Raw genomic sequence first — 16,519 nt, 5'->3', positions numbered from 1 at the left:
ACCAGAAGTTGGTAACTGACAGAAACCCACCAGATGTTGGTAACTGACAGAAACCCACCAGAAGTTGGTAACTGACAGAAACCCACCAGATGTTGGTAACTGACAGAAACCCACCAGATGTTGGTAACTGACAGAAACCCACCAGATGTTGGTAACTGACAGAAACCCACCAGATGTTGGTAACTGACAGAAACCCACCAGATGTTGGTAACTGACAGAAACCCACCAGATGTTGGTAACTGACAGAAACCCACCAGATGTTGGTAACTGACAGAAACCCACCAGAAGTTGGTAACTGACAGAAACCCACCAGATGTTGGTAACTGACAGAAACCCACCAGATGTTGGTAACTGACAGAAACCCACCAGATGTTGGTAACTGACAGAAACCCACCAGAAGTTGGTAACTGACAGAAACTCACCAGATGTTGGTAACTGACAGAAACCCACCAGATGTTGGTCACTGACAGAAACCCACCAGATGTTGGTAACTGACAGAAACCCACCAGATGTTGGTCACCTGACGGTGGTCACAGTCTCCACTGATGACCACCGTCACCCCTGGACATTTGCACTCACCCTGCACTCCGCTTCACTGCACTTCCCCCATGGTATCATCTGGTCCCTCGCCACTTCTCCCACCATCAGGAACGAATGCACACATACCCGACGCAATCGCTTGCAAGTCAAACAGTAAAAGTAAAAAATTAAATACAAAATAAATAATAAATGAAGGATTTCAGTTCCACATCTTCCTGAGACCAACTTTGTTCTTTTTTTGTTTTCTTCGTTTTTCACAGAAAAGAGCTAAGAAACTTGAGGGTGAAACTATTTATATCAGGCATAGCAATTTAATGTTGGAGGTTTGTATAAACTCTAGAATATATCCTATTTGCTCTTTGACTGTTTGTGGCTGCATGCTCTCTCGCTCTGCATGAGAGTTGTGTTCAATTGCCTGTTTTTTTTTTTTTTTTTTTTTCTGTTTGTCTTGACTCCTCTGTTCTATTCTCTCTTTCGTTTCTACACCCACCCTGTTTTCAGCTGAACCCTAACGGCTTGGCATGCACTCTTTTCCTCTTTCCTTCTAATGCAAGTACTCACTTTTACTTTGATGCTGTTTTGATCACAACGTTTTCATTTGTTTCTTATCCACGTTAGTTTGATATATGATTGGGAGTGTTTCCTCTCTCACTATCATGGTCCAGTATAATTTAAAAGCTATAGGCATCGAGTCTGAAAGGGTGCATCAGTTTGGCCTTTGAGACCGAAGAAAAGTGATCCAAAAGCATGTCAGTGGCCACCGTATGCCCAGCATGCCCTATCCCCCTTTGATTTCAGCCTGCTTGTCAAACTATGTTTTGTTGTTGCACCTTTTTAGTCGATAATGACTTGCACCTTTGGATGCTTTTTCCAAATGGTGTCGTCGTCCACAATGGTCGTCAAATGTAGTTTTTTTTTGTAACGACCATAAGTATCTTCCTAAAGGGGAAGTGTTCCAATATAAATGATGTTGGCTTAGTTAAGGCTATTCTCGCACCACTTCTCCAGCCTGCATTTGGTGACAGAGGCCAACTTCCAGGAACATGAACACAGCTTTGATTGATAAACTTTCCCAGTCATATATTTTTCATCTCAGTGATGTGATTGACAGGGTTAATGATGCTAACCTCTGTTGTAATTCTCATTGTGAGACCTGGAACTCCTTAACATAACCGTCACTGTACTGAACACTCTTAGAATTAAAGGTGCTACCTAGAACCTAAAAGGGTTCTACGGCTGTCCCCATAGAAAAACCCTTTGAATAACGATTTTTGGTTCCATGTTGAACCCGTTCCACAGAGGGTTCTAATTTACATGGAACCCAAAAGAGTTCTACCTGGAATCAAAAAGTTTCAAATTTCAAGTTTCACATTTTAATGTCACACGCACAAGTACAGTGAAGTACAGGGTTCTCCTATGGGGACAGCTGAAGAACCCTTTTAGGAACCCTTTTTTCTAAAAGTGTACTGTACTGTACCTCTCTCAGGTAGCTTCCCAACTAGCACCCTATTCCCTACATAGTTCACTACTTTTTAACCAGAGACCTATGGGCCCTGGTCAAAAGCAGTGCACTGTATAGGGAATAGGGTGCTATTTGGGACACGGCCTCTCTCACTCATGGTGCTGCTGTTCCTGTATCTAACCATGTGACTCTCTCTGACCCTTGTCTCTGTTGACCTTTGACCTTGGCTGTGTCCCAAATGGCACCCTATTCCCTACATAAGACTCTGGTCAAAAGTAGTGCACTATATAGCGAATAGGGTGCCGTTTTGGGACGTAGCCATGTCTTTGACGTGCTTCATCATAATAGTAGCTGTTGGCTGGCTCAGGACTAAGTATCCTCAGGCGTATTGCTGGGGAAAGCCTGTGTGTGTGTGTGTGTGTGTGTGTGTGTGTGTGTGTGTGTACATGCGTGCGTGCACCTTCTATGATTGTGTGTGTGTACGTGCGTGCATCTTCTGTGATTGTGTGTGTGTGTACGTGCATGTATCTTCTGTGATTGTGTGTGTAAATGCGTGCGTGCATCTTCTGTGTGTGTGTGTGTGTGTGTGTGTGTGTGTGTGTGTGTGTGAACTCCCAGGTTGTGTGCATAAGAGGACTCTTACTCACACTCACCCGTCCTGCAGGCTAGTGTACCATACTACCACCAGTGAAATGGTCACATGGCCACCTAGGGTTAAAGGGTAAATCCAGCTCTCTCTCTCCATTTGGCACAGATGGCTCAATGTGTTTTATAATACGTTATATATACTGTACGTAGCTGTACTATAGATGTACTGTAGATGTACTATAGATGTACTATAAACATACTGTAGATGTTCTATAGATGTACTGTAGATGTACTATAGATGTACTATAGATGTACTGTAGATGTTCTATAGATGTACTGTAGATGTACTATAAACATACTGTAGATGTACTATAGATGTACTGTAGATGTACTATAGATGTACTATAGATGTACTGTAGATGTACTATAGATGTACTGTAGATGTACTATAGATGTACTGTATATGTTCTATAGATGTACTGTAGATGTACTATAAACATACTGTAGATGTACTGTAGATGTACTGTAGATGTACTATAGATGTACTATAGATGTACTGTAGATGTACTATAGATGTACTGTAGATGTACTATAGATGTACTGTAGATGTTCTATAGATGTACTGTAGATGTACTATAGATGTACTATAGATGTACTGTAGATGTACTATAGATGTACTATAGATGTACTGTAGATGTACTATAGATGTACTATAGATGTACTATAGATGTACTATAGATGTACTGTAGATGTACTATAGATGTACTGTAGATGTACTATAGATGTACTGTAGATGTACTATAGATGTACTGTAGATGTACTATATATGTACTATAGATGTACTATAGATGTACTATAGATGTACTGTAGATGTACTGTAGATGTACTGTAGATGTACTATAGATGTTCTATAGATGTACTATAGATGTGCTATAGATGTTCTATAGATGTACTATAGATGTACTGTAGATGTTCTATAGATGTTCTATAGATGTACTATAGCTACTATACACTTATGGGTATTATATTCCATGACAAGGGGATTGTATTCCATTGCAGCCCAGACTATAATCTGTTTTGGGATTCTGGAAAAACAGTAAGATCTCTGCAACGCTAGCTGCCAAAACCAACCGCTGTCAGTTATGAAGAGCAGGTTCAGTCAGACAGATAAAAAGTTTTAGGCTTCAGGTACCATGGGACCATTTCATTCGGTAGCAGAGAATCCACACAGATGCTCTGTAGTGAAACGAGGCACTTCAATGTTCTCCCCATAGTTTACCTCTCAGAGCTCCCCTCTACTCTCTGGCCGCATCCCAAATGGCATGCTATTCCCTATATAATTCACTTCTTTTGACTTGAGCCTCATTGGGCTCCCTATGTGCCCTGGTCTTAAAGTAGTGCTCTACATAGGGAATACGATGCCATATGGGATGCAGACTCTGTTAAGAACAGATGTGGTTTATGAATAGTCATCAGCCAGGAGACTCTAGTCTAATGGGTGTTGTATTTTATCTCTGTGATCACGATGCCAACGTGGTAGATTGGTAATGGGCAATTACTTAATCACAATGACTCCATACTGCACTATGAATATGGATAGGCACGGACACTAGACGGAGATGGACCGTCCAAAGTTCAATCTGCAGAGGAAGGAACAGAGTAGAGAGAACCCAGGACAGTCTGTTGTTTGTCTATAGAACATCATGTGGTCTGGATGGACTAAGACCCGTTGGTGTCATGTTGTTTGTCCTCTTTGTGAGGGGCAAGCCTGTTCCAGCTTCCAACTGCATTTTGTTTGATATGATAAGCAAATCATCAATCATGTTGCATTCTGCTAAACTTGTACATTTGTCATTACCAGTCTTTACCTCCAAATAATGACATACTTTCTCCCTACCCCCTTCCAATCTGGGGGATTCACCCCTTTGCCCTTCCTTGCTGTCTCTTTCTTCCTTACCCTTAAACTATCCCCCCCTCTCTTTATCTATCATGCACTTCTCCTCTGCCCCCTCTCTCTCTCTCTTTACCTTTCTCTCTCCCAATTCTCTCTATATCTCTCTTTTCTGGTCCTCCTCTCCCCCCTCTTTCTCTCCCCCATTCCCCCCTCTCCACCTCCCCACTCTCTCTTTCTCCCCATCTCCCTCTCTCTCCACCTCCCCCTCTCCCTCTACCCATCCTCCTCTCCACCCCTCTTCCCCCTCTCTCTCTCTCCAACCCTCCTCCTCCCCCTCTCCCCCTCTCTCTCTCTCCACCCCTCTCCCTTTCTCTCTCTACCTTTCCCCCCCTTCTCTCTCCCCCCTCCCCCCTCTCTCTCTCTCTCTCTCTCTCTCTCTCTCTCTCTCTCTCTCTCCCTCTCTCTCTCTCCACCCCTCTCTCTCCACCCCTCTCTCTCTCTCTCTCTCCACCCCTCTCTCTCTCTCTCTCTCTCTCTCTCTCTCTCTCTCTCCACCCCTCTCCCTCCTCCCAGGACCTGGATAAGACCCAGACAGAGATCATGCGTCACCACACCAGTATCAGTGAGCTGAAGAGAAGCTTCATGGAGTCTGTTCCGGAGCCGCGGCAGAGTGAGTGGGACAAGCGCCTGTCCACACACTCTCCCTTCCGCACGGCCAGCATCAACGGACAGCTGCAGCCAGGCACCGACGGGGTGAGTCAACACCAACAGAACTGAAATTAATAGAATGGGCCTCCCCATTGAAGTCAATGATGGATGCCATAATGGGTGAACTGGTGTGTGGACCCATGAGTTTAGCAGTCAAATTGCCAGGGTTAGAGGCTGTTAGCCCCTTCTAGCGATTATATTTCTATGGAGTCAACAGAACAACACGTCTTGGTACAGAGAGACAGAGACAGCCATAGCAGGCCATGGTACTCAGAGACACAGAGAGACAGAGAGGCTTTTATTTTCTCAAGCCCCACTCAAAGCACCAACAGGATTCCTGACAACAATAGGATGTTTGAAGTGAAAGATGGTACTTTTGACTCGCTTTTTGCATTTGTTGCACTAGTTTACCGATAGGGATGTTTTGTTTATGTGCTTTCATTTTCAATTGAAGATGTGTTTTTTGAATTTCTTTGAGCAAGTTTTCTTGCTTTGTTGTTTTCTAGTTGTTACTTCTGGATTGCACAGAGTCATTAGTCCCAGTAGGGGGTGCTGTTGTCTTTTCTCATTCAGTTGTTGTTTTTGACACGAGTCAATGTCTAGTCACTAATCTAGAGGATGCAATCATCTTAGTTTCAGTTTTTGATACAAGTCAATGTCCAGTTTCTAGAGAATGGCAGATTATCTGGAATACAGGCGTGCTGTGCTGTGTTTATTTGAAATAAAATATTATATATATATATATGTACTGTGCACAGGGTCATAGTCAGCAGACAGAATGTTTCAGAGAGCTTCATCAAGTGTTCAACAGTTTCTCTGTGTCTCTGTATCTCAGTGTGTACAGTGGACATGATCTTGGAGTCTCTCTCTGTGTATATTCATATGTGTGAAGATTGTGTGTGTGTGTGTGTGTCTGTGTGTGTGCATGTGTGTGTGTGTGTGCGCGTGTGTGTGTGTGCAGATGAGGACGGCCTCCCTATCACCTGCATACAGAGTAGTTGGTGGCGTATCAGAGGTAAAGGTATTTTAATTCAGTCCTTACTGGCCGTACAGGGGGCTGAGCTGAGCTGGGCTGCAGTAAGAGAACACTAGCTGGCGTTTCTTTACCAGCTAAGAACAGATCATGTTGTGTATGGAGACTGTATGGAGGCTGTATGGAGACTGTATGGAGACTGTATGGAGACTGTGTGTATGGAGACTGTATGGAGACTGTATGGAGACTGTATGGAGGCTGTATGGAGACTGTATGGAGACTGTATGGAGACTGTGTGTATGGAGACTGTATGGAGACTGTGTGTATGGAGCCTGTATGGAGACTGTATGGAGGCTGTATGGAGACTGTATGGAGACTGTATGGAGACTGTATGGAGACTGTATGTATGGAGACTGTATGTGAGACTGTATGGAGACTGTATGGAGACTGTATGGAGACTGTATGGAGACTGTATGGAGACTGTATGGAGACTGTATGGAGGCTGTATGGAGACTGTATGGAGACTGTATGGAGACTGTGTGTATGGAGACTGTATGGAGACTGTGTGTATGGAGCCTGTATGGAGACTGTATGGAGGCTGTATGGAGACTGTATGGAGACTGTATGGAGACTGTATGGAGACTGTATGGAGGCTGTATGGAGACTGTATGGAGGCTGTATGGAGACTGTATGGAGACTGTATGGAGACTGTGTGTATGGAGACTGTATGGAGACTGTATGGAGACTGTATGGAGGCTGTATGGAGACTGTATGGAGACTGTATGGAGGCTGTATGGAGACTGTATGGAGGCTGTATGGAGGCTGTATGGAGGCTGCATGGAGGCTGTATGGAGACTGTATGGAGACTGTATGGAGACTGTGTGTATGGAGACTGTATGGAGACTGTGTGTATGGAGACTGTGTGTATGGAGACTGTATGGAGACTGTATGGAGACTGTATGGAGGCTGTATGGAGGCTTTGTGTATGGAGACTGTATGGAGACTGTATGGAGACTGTATGGAGACTGTATGGAGGCTGTATGGAGGCTTTGTGTATGGAGACTGTATGGAGGCTGTATGGAGACTGTATGGAGGCTGTATGGAGGCAGTGTGTATGGAGACTGTATGGAGACTGTATGGAGGCTGTATGGAGACTGTATGGAGGCAGTGTGTATGGAGACTGTATGGAGACTGTATGGAGGCTGTATGGAGACTGTATGGAGACTGTATGGAGACTGTATGGAGGCTGTATGGAGACTGTATGGAGGCTGTATGGAGACTGTATGGAGACTGTATGGAGACTGTATGGAGGCTGTATGGAGACTGTATGGAGGCAGTGTGTATGGAGACTGTATGGAGACTGTATGGAGACTGTATGGAGGCTGTATGGAGACTGTATGGAGGCTGTATGGAGGCTGTATGGAGACTGTATGGAGACTGTATGAAGACTGTATGGAGGCAGTGTGTATGGAGACTGTATGGAGACTGTATGGAGACTGTATGGAGACTGTATGGAGGCAGTGTGTATGGAGACTGTATGGAGGCAGTGTGTATGGAGACTGTATGGAGGCAGTGTGTATGGAGACTGTATGGAGGCAGTGTGTATGGAGACTGTATGGAGGCAGTGTGTATGGAGACTGTATGGAGACTGTATGGAGGCTGTTTGTATGGAGACTGTGTGTATGGAGACTGTATGGAGACTGTATGGAGACTGTATGGAGGCTGTGTGTATGGAGACTGTATGGAGACTGTATGGAGACTGTGTGGAGACTGTATGGAGACTATGGAGACTGTATGGAGACTGTATGGAGGCTGTGTGTGTGTGGAGACTGTATGGAGACTGTATGGAGGCTGTGTGGAGACTGTGTGTATGGAGACTATATGGAGACTGTATGGAGGCAGTGTGTATGGAGACTGTATTGAGGCTTTGTGTATGGAGACTGTATGGAGGCTTTGTGTATGGAGACTGTATGGAGGCTGTATGGAGACTGTATGGAGACTGTATGGAGGCTGTATGGAGACTGTATGGAGACTGTATGGAGACTGTATGGAGACTGTATGGAGGCAGTGTGTATGGAGACTGTATTGAGGCGTTGTGTATGGAGACTGTATGGAGACTGTATGGAGACTGTATGGAGACTGTATGGAGACTGTGTGGAGACTGTATAGAGGCTGTATGGAGGCTGTATGGAGGCTGTATGGCGACTCTATGGAGACTGTATGGAGGCTGTATGGAGACTGTATGGAGACTGTATGGATACTGTGTGTATGGAGACTGTGTGTATGGAGACTGTATGGAAACTGTATGGAGGCTGTTTGTATGGAGACTGTATGGAGGCTGTATGGAGGCTTTGTGTGTGGAGACTGTATGGAGACTGTATGGAGGCTGTATGGAAACTGTATGGAGACTGTATGGAGACTGTATGGAGACTGTATGGAGACTGTGTGGAGACTGTATGGAGACTGTATGGAGACTGTGTGGAGACTGTGTGGAGACTGTGTGGAGACTGTATGGAGGCTGTATGGAGACTGTATGGAGACTGTATGGAGACTGTATGGAGGCTGTATGGAGACTGTATGGAGGCTGTATGGAGACTGTATGGAGACTGTATGGAGGCTGTATGGAGACTGTATGGAGACTGTATGGCCTAAAGCCAGGCAAGAGAATCAGCTGCCTATCTTCACCCACAGGACTGCGCTCTCCCACCCTCGGCCCCGCCACAACCTACCTTTTTATACAGTGAGGGAAAAAGTATTTGATCCCCTGCTGATTTTGTACGTTTGCCCACTGACAAAGAAATGATCAGTCTATAATTTTAATGGTAGGTTTATTTGAACAGTGAGAGACAGAATAACAACAAAAAAATCCAGAAAAACACATGTCAAAAATGTTATAAATTGATTTGCATTTTAATGAGGGAAATAAGTATTTGACCCCCCTCTCAATCAGAAAGATTTCTGGCTCTCAGGTGTCTTTTATACTGGTAACGAGCTGAGATTAGGAGCACACTCTTAAAGGGAGTGCTCCTAATCTCAGCGTGTTACCTGTATAAAAGACACCTGTCCACAGAAGCAATCAATCAATCAGATTCCAAACTCTCCACCATGGCCAAGACCAAAGAGCTCTCCAAGGATGTCAGGTACAAGATTGTAGACCTACACAAGGCTGGAATGGGCTACAAGACCATCGCCAAGCAGCTTGGTGAGAAGGTGACAACAGTTGGTGTGATTATTCGCAAATGGAAGAAACACAAAATAACTGTTAATCTCCCTCGGCCTGGGGCTCCATGCAAGATCTCACCTCGTGGAGTTACAATAATCATGAGAACGGTGAGGAATCAGCCCAGAACTACACGGGAGGATCTTGTCAATGATCTCAAGGCAACTGGGACTATCGTCACCAAGAAAACAATTGGTAACACACTACGCCGTGAAGGACTGAAATCCTGCAGCGCCTGCAAGGTCCCCCTGCTCAAGAAAGCACATATACATGCCTGTCTGAAGTTTCAGAGGAGAACTGGATGAAAGTGTTGTGGTCAGATGAGACCAAAATGGAGCTCTTTGGCATCAACTCAACTCGCCGTGTTTGGAGGGGGAGGAATGCTGCCTATGACCCCAAGAACACCATCCCCACCGTCAAACATGGAGGTGGAAACATTATGCTTTGGGGGTGTTTTTCTGCTAAGGGGACAGGACAACTTCACCGCATCAAAGGGATGATGGACGGGGCCATGTACCGTCAAATCTTGGGTGAGAACCTCCTTCCCTCAGCCAGGGCATTGAAAATGGGTCGTGGATGGGTATTCCAGCATGACAATGACCCAAAACACACGGCCAAGGCAACAAAGGAGTGGCTCAAGAAGAAGCACATTAAGGTCCTGGAGTGGCCTAGCCAGTCTCCAGACCTTAATCCCATAGAAAATCTGTGGAGGGAGCTGAAGGTTCGAGTTGCCAAACATCAGCCTCGAAACCTTAATGACTTGGAGAAGATCTGCAAAGAGGAGTGGGACAAAATCCCTCCTGAGATGTGTGCAAACCTGGTGGCCAACTACAAGAAACGTCTGACCTCTGTGATTGCCAACAAGGGTTTTGCCACCAAGTACTAAGTCATGTTTTGCAGAGGGGTCAAATACTTATTTCCCTCATTAAAATGCAAATACATAACATTTTTGACATGCGTTTTTCTGGATTATTTTGTTGTTATTCTGTCTCTCACTGTTCAAATAAACCTACCATTAAAATTATAGACTGATCATTTCTTTGTCAGTGGGCAAACGTACAAAATCAGCAGGGGATCAAATACTTTTTTCCCTCACCGTAGGTGCCCCTTCCAAACCACACCCCCCAACCTTTCCCAAACCCTGCCCACTCACCACTGCCTCCACTCCATGATTGGCTGCTGCCAGCTTTGTCTTCCTGCTTTGATCTGCCAATCAAATCGCATGGCTGGGTTTGACCCGATAGTAGTAAACTGCATGACTCTGTGATGATGATGATGATGATGATGTCTGACGTAGTGATGAGAGACTGAAGAACAAAAAAAACAAAACAAGCAAAACAACCAAAAAACAAACAGTGACAACAACAAAGAACTGACCCCCTCCTCCTCTTCATTTCATTGTCTCTCCTCCTCCCTGACCTGTATCTCTCCCTCACTGGTTGTTTTATGTTTTATGCCCCCCCCCCCTTGTGTCGTCTCTCAATCCTCTCCTCCTCTTCCTCATCTTCCTCCTCCTCCTCCCTTTTCAAAGTCCTGCCCTGCCCCACAGTCATATCCACTCCCTCCTCCTCCTCCGTATCCTCCACCTCCTCCTCCACCACCACCCCCTTCTCCTGAGGAGGATCCGGAGACCCAGAGAGGTGTTCAGGCCTTGGGTCACCGAGCATCACAGCTTCCCTCCCCTCGCCCCTCTACTGCCATGGGGCTGAAAAGACAGTTTTACTCCCAGACTTGAAGCTGCCTCCAGCTACCTGGGTATCCTGCCTACTCCAGACCCTCTCATGTCCTGTCTATGTACCTGAAGAATACTAAGCACTTCCATCAGAACATTAAACCAAATTCTAAAAATAATAATAATCTTAACTTTCAATCTATTGAGTATAGGCATTTTTAATTGATAGGCCTACAGCACAATTTCTATGAATGAAGATTATCATCTTTAATGTTTCTAAAAGATCACAAAAAAAATACAGAATGACAGTATAAGACACTAGTCTGGTGATTTGCCAAGCAGTCTTACCTGATATTGCATGTAAAACACTCTTTAGATATCTTTTTCTATCTTCATGAACACATTACCAACAAATCCCAAATGTGAGCCTCACAAGTCCCAATGGACCTCAATGCATTTGATAAGCTCATCTCTTTAAGGCCGGCTCATTGACTGACTGACTATAAGATGCAGTGAGGAGGAGGGCACACTGTGGTCTAGCCGACCCGCACCAAGCCAGTTTCTATGGTGGTTCTCCCCTAACGGTGTTCTGATCCAAGACGTTGCACTGCCAAACAAACGGTTTGCACTAGCTAGCATTTGACCTGCCAGAGAAGGCCTTTATCCAATCTAACCCCAACCGTGGAGGAGCAGAGCCCCATAAAAAACACTCCGTCCCCAAATATGCTGCTGCTGCTGGCCTGGAGGTTGGTCCGGCCTGATCTGACCACCCTGGACCCTAACTCTCACTGCCCAGAGCCGGAGACTCTGAGTCGGGCTGAAGCTCAGTGATGGGACCCACCACTCACTACTGTCAAAGTTCAGAGAGAACTTACAGAGAGAACTTTATTTTAAAAAACTGAAGGAGACTCTTTCTCCCTTCCACCCTCACCCTCAAGTAAAACATCACACATCACCACTTACCTACTCCTCCATCTCCTTCCTTCCCTCTGTCCTTTCCCCTCCTACCCCACTCCCTCCCCCTGTCCCTCCTACCCCACTCCCTCCCCCTGTCCCTCCTCCTCCTCCCTCCCCCACTCCCTCCTCCTCCTCCTCCTCCCTCCCCCTTCCCCTTCCCCTCCTACCCCACTCCCTCCCCCTCCCCCTTCCCCTCCTACCCCACTCCCTCCTCCTCCCCCTCCCTCCTACCCCCTCCCTCCCCCTCCCCTTCCCCTCCTACCCCACTCCCTCTCCTCCTCCTCCTCCTCTTTCCTCCCTCCCCCTCTCCCATCCCTTCCCCTCCTCCTCCTCCCTCCCCCTCTCCCATCCCTTCCCCTCCTCCTCCTCCCTCCCCCTGTCCCTTCCCCTCTTCCTCCTCCCTCCCCCTGTCCCTTCCCCTCTTCCTCCTCCCTCCCCCTGTCTCTTCCCCTCCTCCTCCCTCCTCTCTCCCCCTCCCCCTCCCCCTCCCGTTCCCCTTCCCCTCCTCCTCCTCCTCCCTCCCCCTGTCCCTTCCCCTCCTTCACCTCCCTCCCCCTTCCCCTCTTCCTCCTCCCTCCCCCTGTTCCTCCACCCCTGTCCCTGTCCCTGTCCCTTCCCTTCCCCTCCTCCTCCACCTCCACCTCCCTCCCCCTGTCCCTTCCCCTACTCCTCCACCTCCCTCCCCCTGTTCCTCCACCCCCTGTCCCTGTCCCTTCCCTTCCCCTCCTCCTCCACCTCCCTCCCCTTGTCCCCCAGTCTCTTCCCCTCTTCCCATCCTCCCCTACTTCCTGCCTGTCTGTTGGCCACTCCCCCACATGTCTGTTCATTGTTCTCTGTCTCTCTTGGTCTCCCGTTGCTGAACACAGCGAGGGAAGCGTCCTCTGTTTGCATACCAGGTAAGATTACTGAGACAGCAACAGCAGGCATCCTCGGCCCCCGGGGGACCACCGCTTATCAGACACCACTATCTACAGGAAGAGGAGGAGGAGGAAGAAGATTATACTTCTGATGATTCTGAGGAGGAGGAGGCTCGGGGACGGGGGCACACTCTGAGGGTCTCTATCGACATGCCTGAGGAGGAGGAGGAGGAGGAGGAGGAGGAGGAGGACAGGGCCAGGGGGCCCTCAGCCTGCCAGCTGTACCCAGCCATGCTCCAGCTCCAACCATCCAACATCTCCTTCTCCCTCCTGTCTGGACTGCTGGTCATGTTTCTCACCCTGTGTTGGCTGGTGTTTATCTGACTGGCCGGTCCCGTGGAGAGAGAGAGTGAGTCTCCTACTGAAGTGAAACCCTCAGTGACTGGCCGGTCCGGTGGAGAGAGAGAGAGAGAGCCCTCTACTGAAGTGAACCACCTAGTCAAGTACCCCTGTTGAAGGACAGAGACAGAAGTCTCCAGCTTTACTCTCTGTTGGCTCCCCTCTTTTATTCTCTGCTCCTCTCTGTAACTTCATCTGACTCCGACACACACACAGACAGACACACACATATAGACAGACACACACAGACACACACACACACACACACACAGACAGACAGACACACACACACACACACACACACACACACACACACACACAGATACACACATATAGACAGACACACACAGACACACACACACACACACACAGACAGACACACACACACACACAGACAGACACACACACACACCGACAGACACACTTTTTTTCAGGAAGTACTTTTTTTCAGGAAGTGTTGAGAGCTGTATTTGGCTGAGCGCCCTTGCTACTAGAGACGTATATCCTGACTTCAAGGAGCTTCTATAACTTTTACTTACAATATTCCATGGTGTGAAAAGAAAAGCCATCCAGTGTTACTAACAAACTTTGTCTGCCACGCTGACTCTTCTCTGCTTGTGTTTAGCCTGTAGACGACTGTATATTTTCTCTCTTCGTCCACAGAATCTTTCCGTATCTTTAAACTTCCACTTCAGTCGAGTTTTCACTTAGTCACGCATTGATGTCAATGGAAGACTAAGGGAAAATGTGATTTAATTAGTCCCTCAGTGTTTCAATCAATCAGTGTAGTGCAGTAAACTCCAGCACAGTGATCTGCTGTATGGCAAAAGAGGATGTAAACCTATGGCCAGACGTTTGACTAGCAACATCTCTACAACAGCCTGAGAGATCTGGATTGCTGATCTCAGATCAGGTCCCTGCTCTTATTCAGTATGATTTAACAATGCAAAACTGATCCTAGATCAATACTCCTACTCTGACTGGTCATGCTACAGCGGAGAGCTACTGTCTGTCTGCCTTAGAGCTGCATCGGCTCTAGTCTATGTTGATATTTTTCTAGGCATGAGCAGGAAGGACAGACAGGACAGACAGGACAGACAGGATAGACAGGACAGACAGGACAGACAGGACAGACAGGATAGACAGGACAGACAGGACAGACAGGATAGACAGGACAGACAGGATAGACAGGACAGACAGGACAGACAGGATAGACAGGACAGACAGGATAGACAGGACAGACAGGATAGACAGGACAGACAGGACAGACAGGACAGACAGGACAGACAGGATAGACAGGACAGACAGGATAGACAGGACAGACAGGATAGACAGGACAGACAGGATAGACAGGACAGACAGGACAGACAGGACAGACAGAATAGACAGGACAGACAGGACAGACAGGACACTCAGGTTGTATTTAAGAGAGGAACCCATGAGTTATTACTATTATCACCGTAGGTCGCTCATGTTGTAACTGAAATGGCCTTTAAACCCATGTTGCTGTTGTTGCGCTCCTAAAGGCATGGGCTGCATTCCAAATAGCATCCTGTTCTCTACATAGTGCACTACTTTTAAAAAAGTAGTGGGGATAATAGGGAATAGGGTGCCATTTGGGACGCATTCGTGGTGTACCTGGTGTACTTGTTTACCTGACTGACATCACTACCGGTAACCAAAAAAGAAAAAGGAACACTGGTTACTAAGCGTTCCACTGCTGTTGATGGTGACCTGCCACTTCCTCCCCTGCTTGCTTCAAATCAAACCTGCGTGTCCTGACAATCACTGCCCACTGGAAAGACAGAAAGACAGAGGTTGCAAGAGAGATTGAGAAAGTGTCTTCTGTCCAGAGAAAGATTTTGCTTTATTTTTCAGACTGATTTTAAAGTAAGATAATATGTATTAACGATATGTATCAACCACTTGCTGATTATTCATCCAACCAGTGAGTTTTGGATTGAAGATACTGTATGTGTCAATGCTTGACTAGTTTAGAGACTTTTGGAATGTCTTCCTATATGAAATATCACCACTCATAGATGGAGTCTAAAGCCATTGAAATGCTATTTGAGATGTGTGCTCTCCAACGGTCTTTCTTGATCACGGCTAGAGCACAGTTGCACTGATCAGTACGTTGCCATTAGAAATACTCTGGGAAAGTATTGTTTACCAATGGAGTGTATTTAATAACTATGTGCATGTGAGTATGTGTGCTATACCTGTATTAGTGAGTTTTTTGTGTGTAAATAAATGTGTGTATGACTATTAAAACACATTACACATTATTATAGGAACGTGGATCACCAGAAAGATGGATGTTTTAGTATGTTCATTTGTGAAACTGCCCGTGGGAAAGCGATTGTTACTATATTGATCTAATATGTTTTGTTTTTTTAATCATTCACTATTACATTTTTTCTTAATATCGTAATGTTAGTCAGAGTCTATGAGGATTTACTTAAACCATAATTAAAGGTGAAAGTTATTTGGCGACTGTAAAATAAATCTATTTAGGCATGCTTACTTTGGGTATCTATCTGTACTGTATCTGTAAGTCATTTAGATGTGCTTACAAATGGGATATATTACTGCTGTTCTTCTATGTCATTCTGTGGTGCTCAGAAGTGAAGGACGTATTCATTTTGAATGTATGGTGGGTGTCTTGTCTGTTTTTAGATTATGACATAGAACAGGGGGGGTCTGTTTTGCTGCTAATTAGGGAACTCCCCTCAACCCCCCTATTCTGATTTTGTCCCTCTAGTTCACTCTCTTGGTCTCTAACTCCAAGAAGGGAACTAGGCCTAGAAATGAGGTCTCCCTAATTATTAGTTGTGTCATGTGGCAAGCTTGACTTTGAAAAGGACTACACAGTGAGAAGATTGCCCTGCTTTGAACAGATGTCCAGTCCAGCATGCACTCTGCTATAGCTGTCATATCACATATCTGCTCCTTTCATGGGCTCAAAATTATATCCGTCTTGACTATGTGGACTAAATCAAATGATTTTTTTTGTTTGTTTGTGGGCGCTCTTGCTCTCTCTCTCTCTCTCTCTCTCTCTCTCTCTCTCTCTCTCTCTCTCTCTCTCTCTCTCTCTCTCTCTCTCTCTCTCTCTCTCTCTCTCTCTCTCTCTCTCTCTCTCTCTCTCTCTCTCCCTCTCTCTCTATCTATCTCCCTCTCTCTCTATCTATCTCTCTCTCTCTCCACCACTCTCTCTCTCTCTCCAACACTCTCTCTCTCTCTCTCTCC

General features: G+C 46.1%; 1 protein-coding gene across 14 annotated transcripts in view; it reads left to right on the top strand.

Moving 5' to 3' along the window:
• Positions 1-16,519, top strand: part of epb41a (erythrocyte membrane protein band 4.1a) — a 122,773-nt gene that overhangs the window by 82,572 nt on the left and 23,682 nt on the right. For 8 of the 14 annotated variants that reach the window (XM_041903771.2, XM_041903772.1, XM_041903763.1 and 5 more), the window contains 2 exons: positions 801-863; positions 5,058-5,237. In XM_041903771.2, coding sequence (XP_041759705.1) covers positions 801-863; positions 5,058-5,237 — 243 coding nt within the window. Of the gene's footprint in view, positions 1-800; positions 864-1,041; positions 1,090-5,057; positions 5,238-16,519 lie in introns of all 14 variants that reach the window. The other 6 variants (XM_041903769.1, XM_041903768.1, XM_041903766.1 and 3 more) reach the window with 2 other exon arrangements.

This window comes from Coregonus clupeaformis, chromosome 17, assembly GCF_020615455.1.
Source record: "Coregonus clupeaformis isolate EN_2021a chromosome 17, ASM2061545v1, whole genome shotgun sequence".
In the NCBI taxonomy this organism is placed as follows: Eukaryota; Metazoa; Chordata; class Actinopteri; order Salmoniformes; family Salmonidae; genus Coregonus; species Coregonus clupeaformis.
The sequence above is the reverse complement of the archived record's forward strand: the minus strand, read 5'-3'. Positions and strand labels throughout refer to the sequence as shown.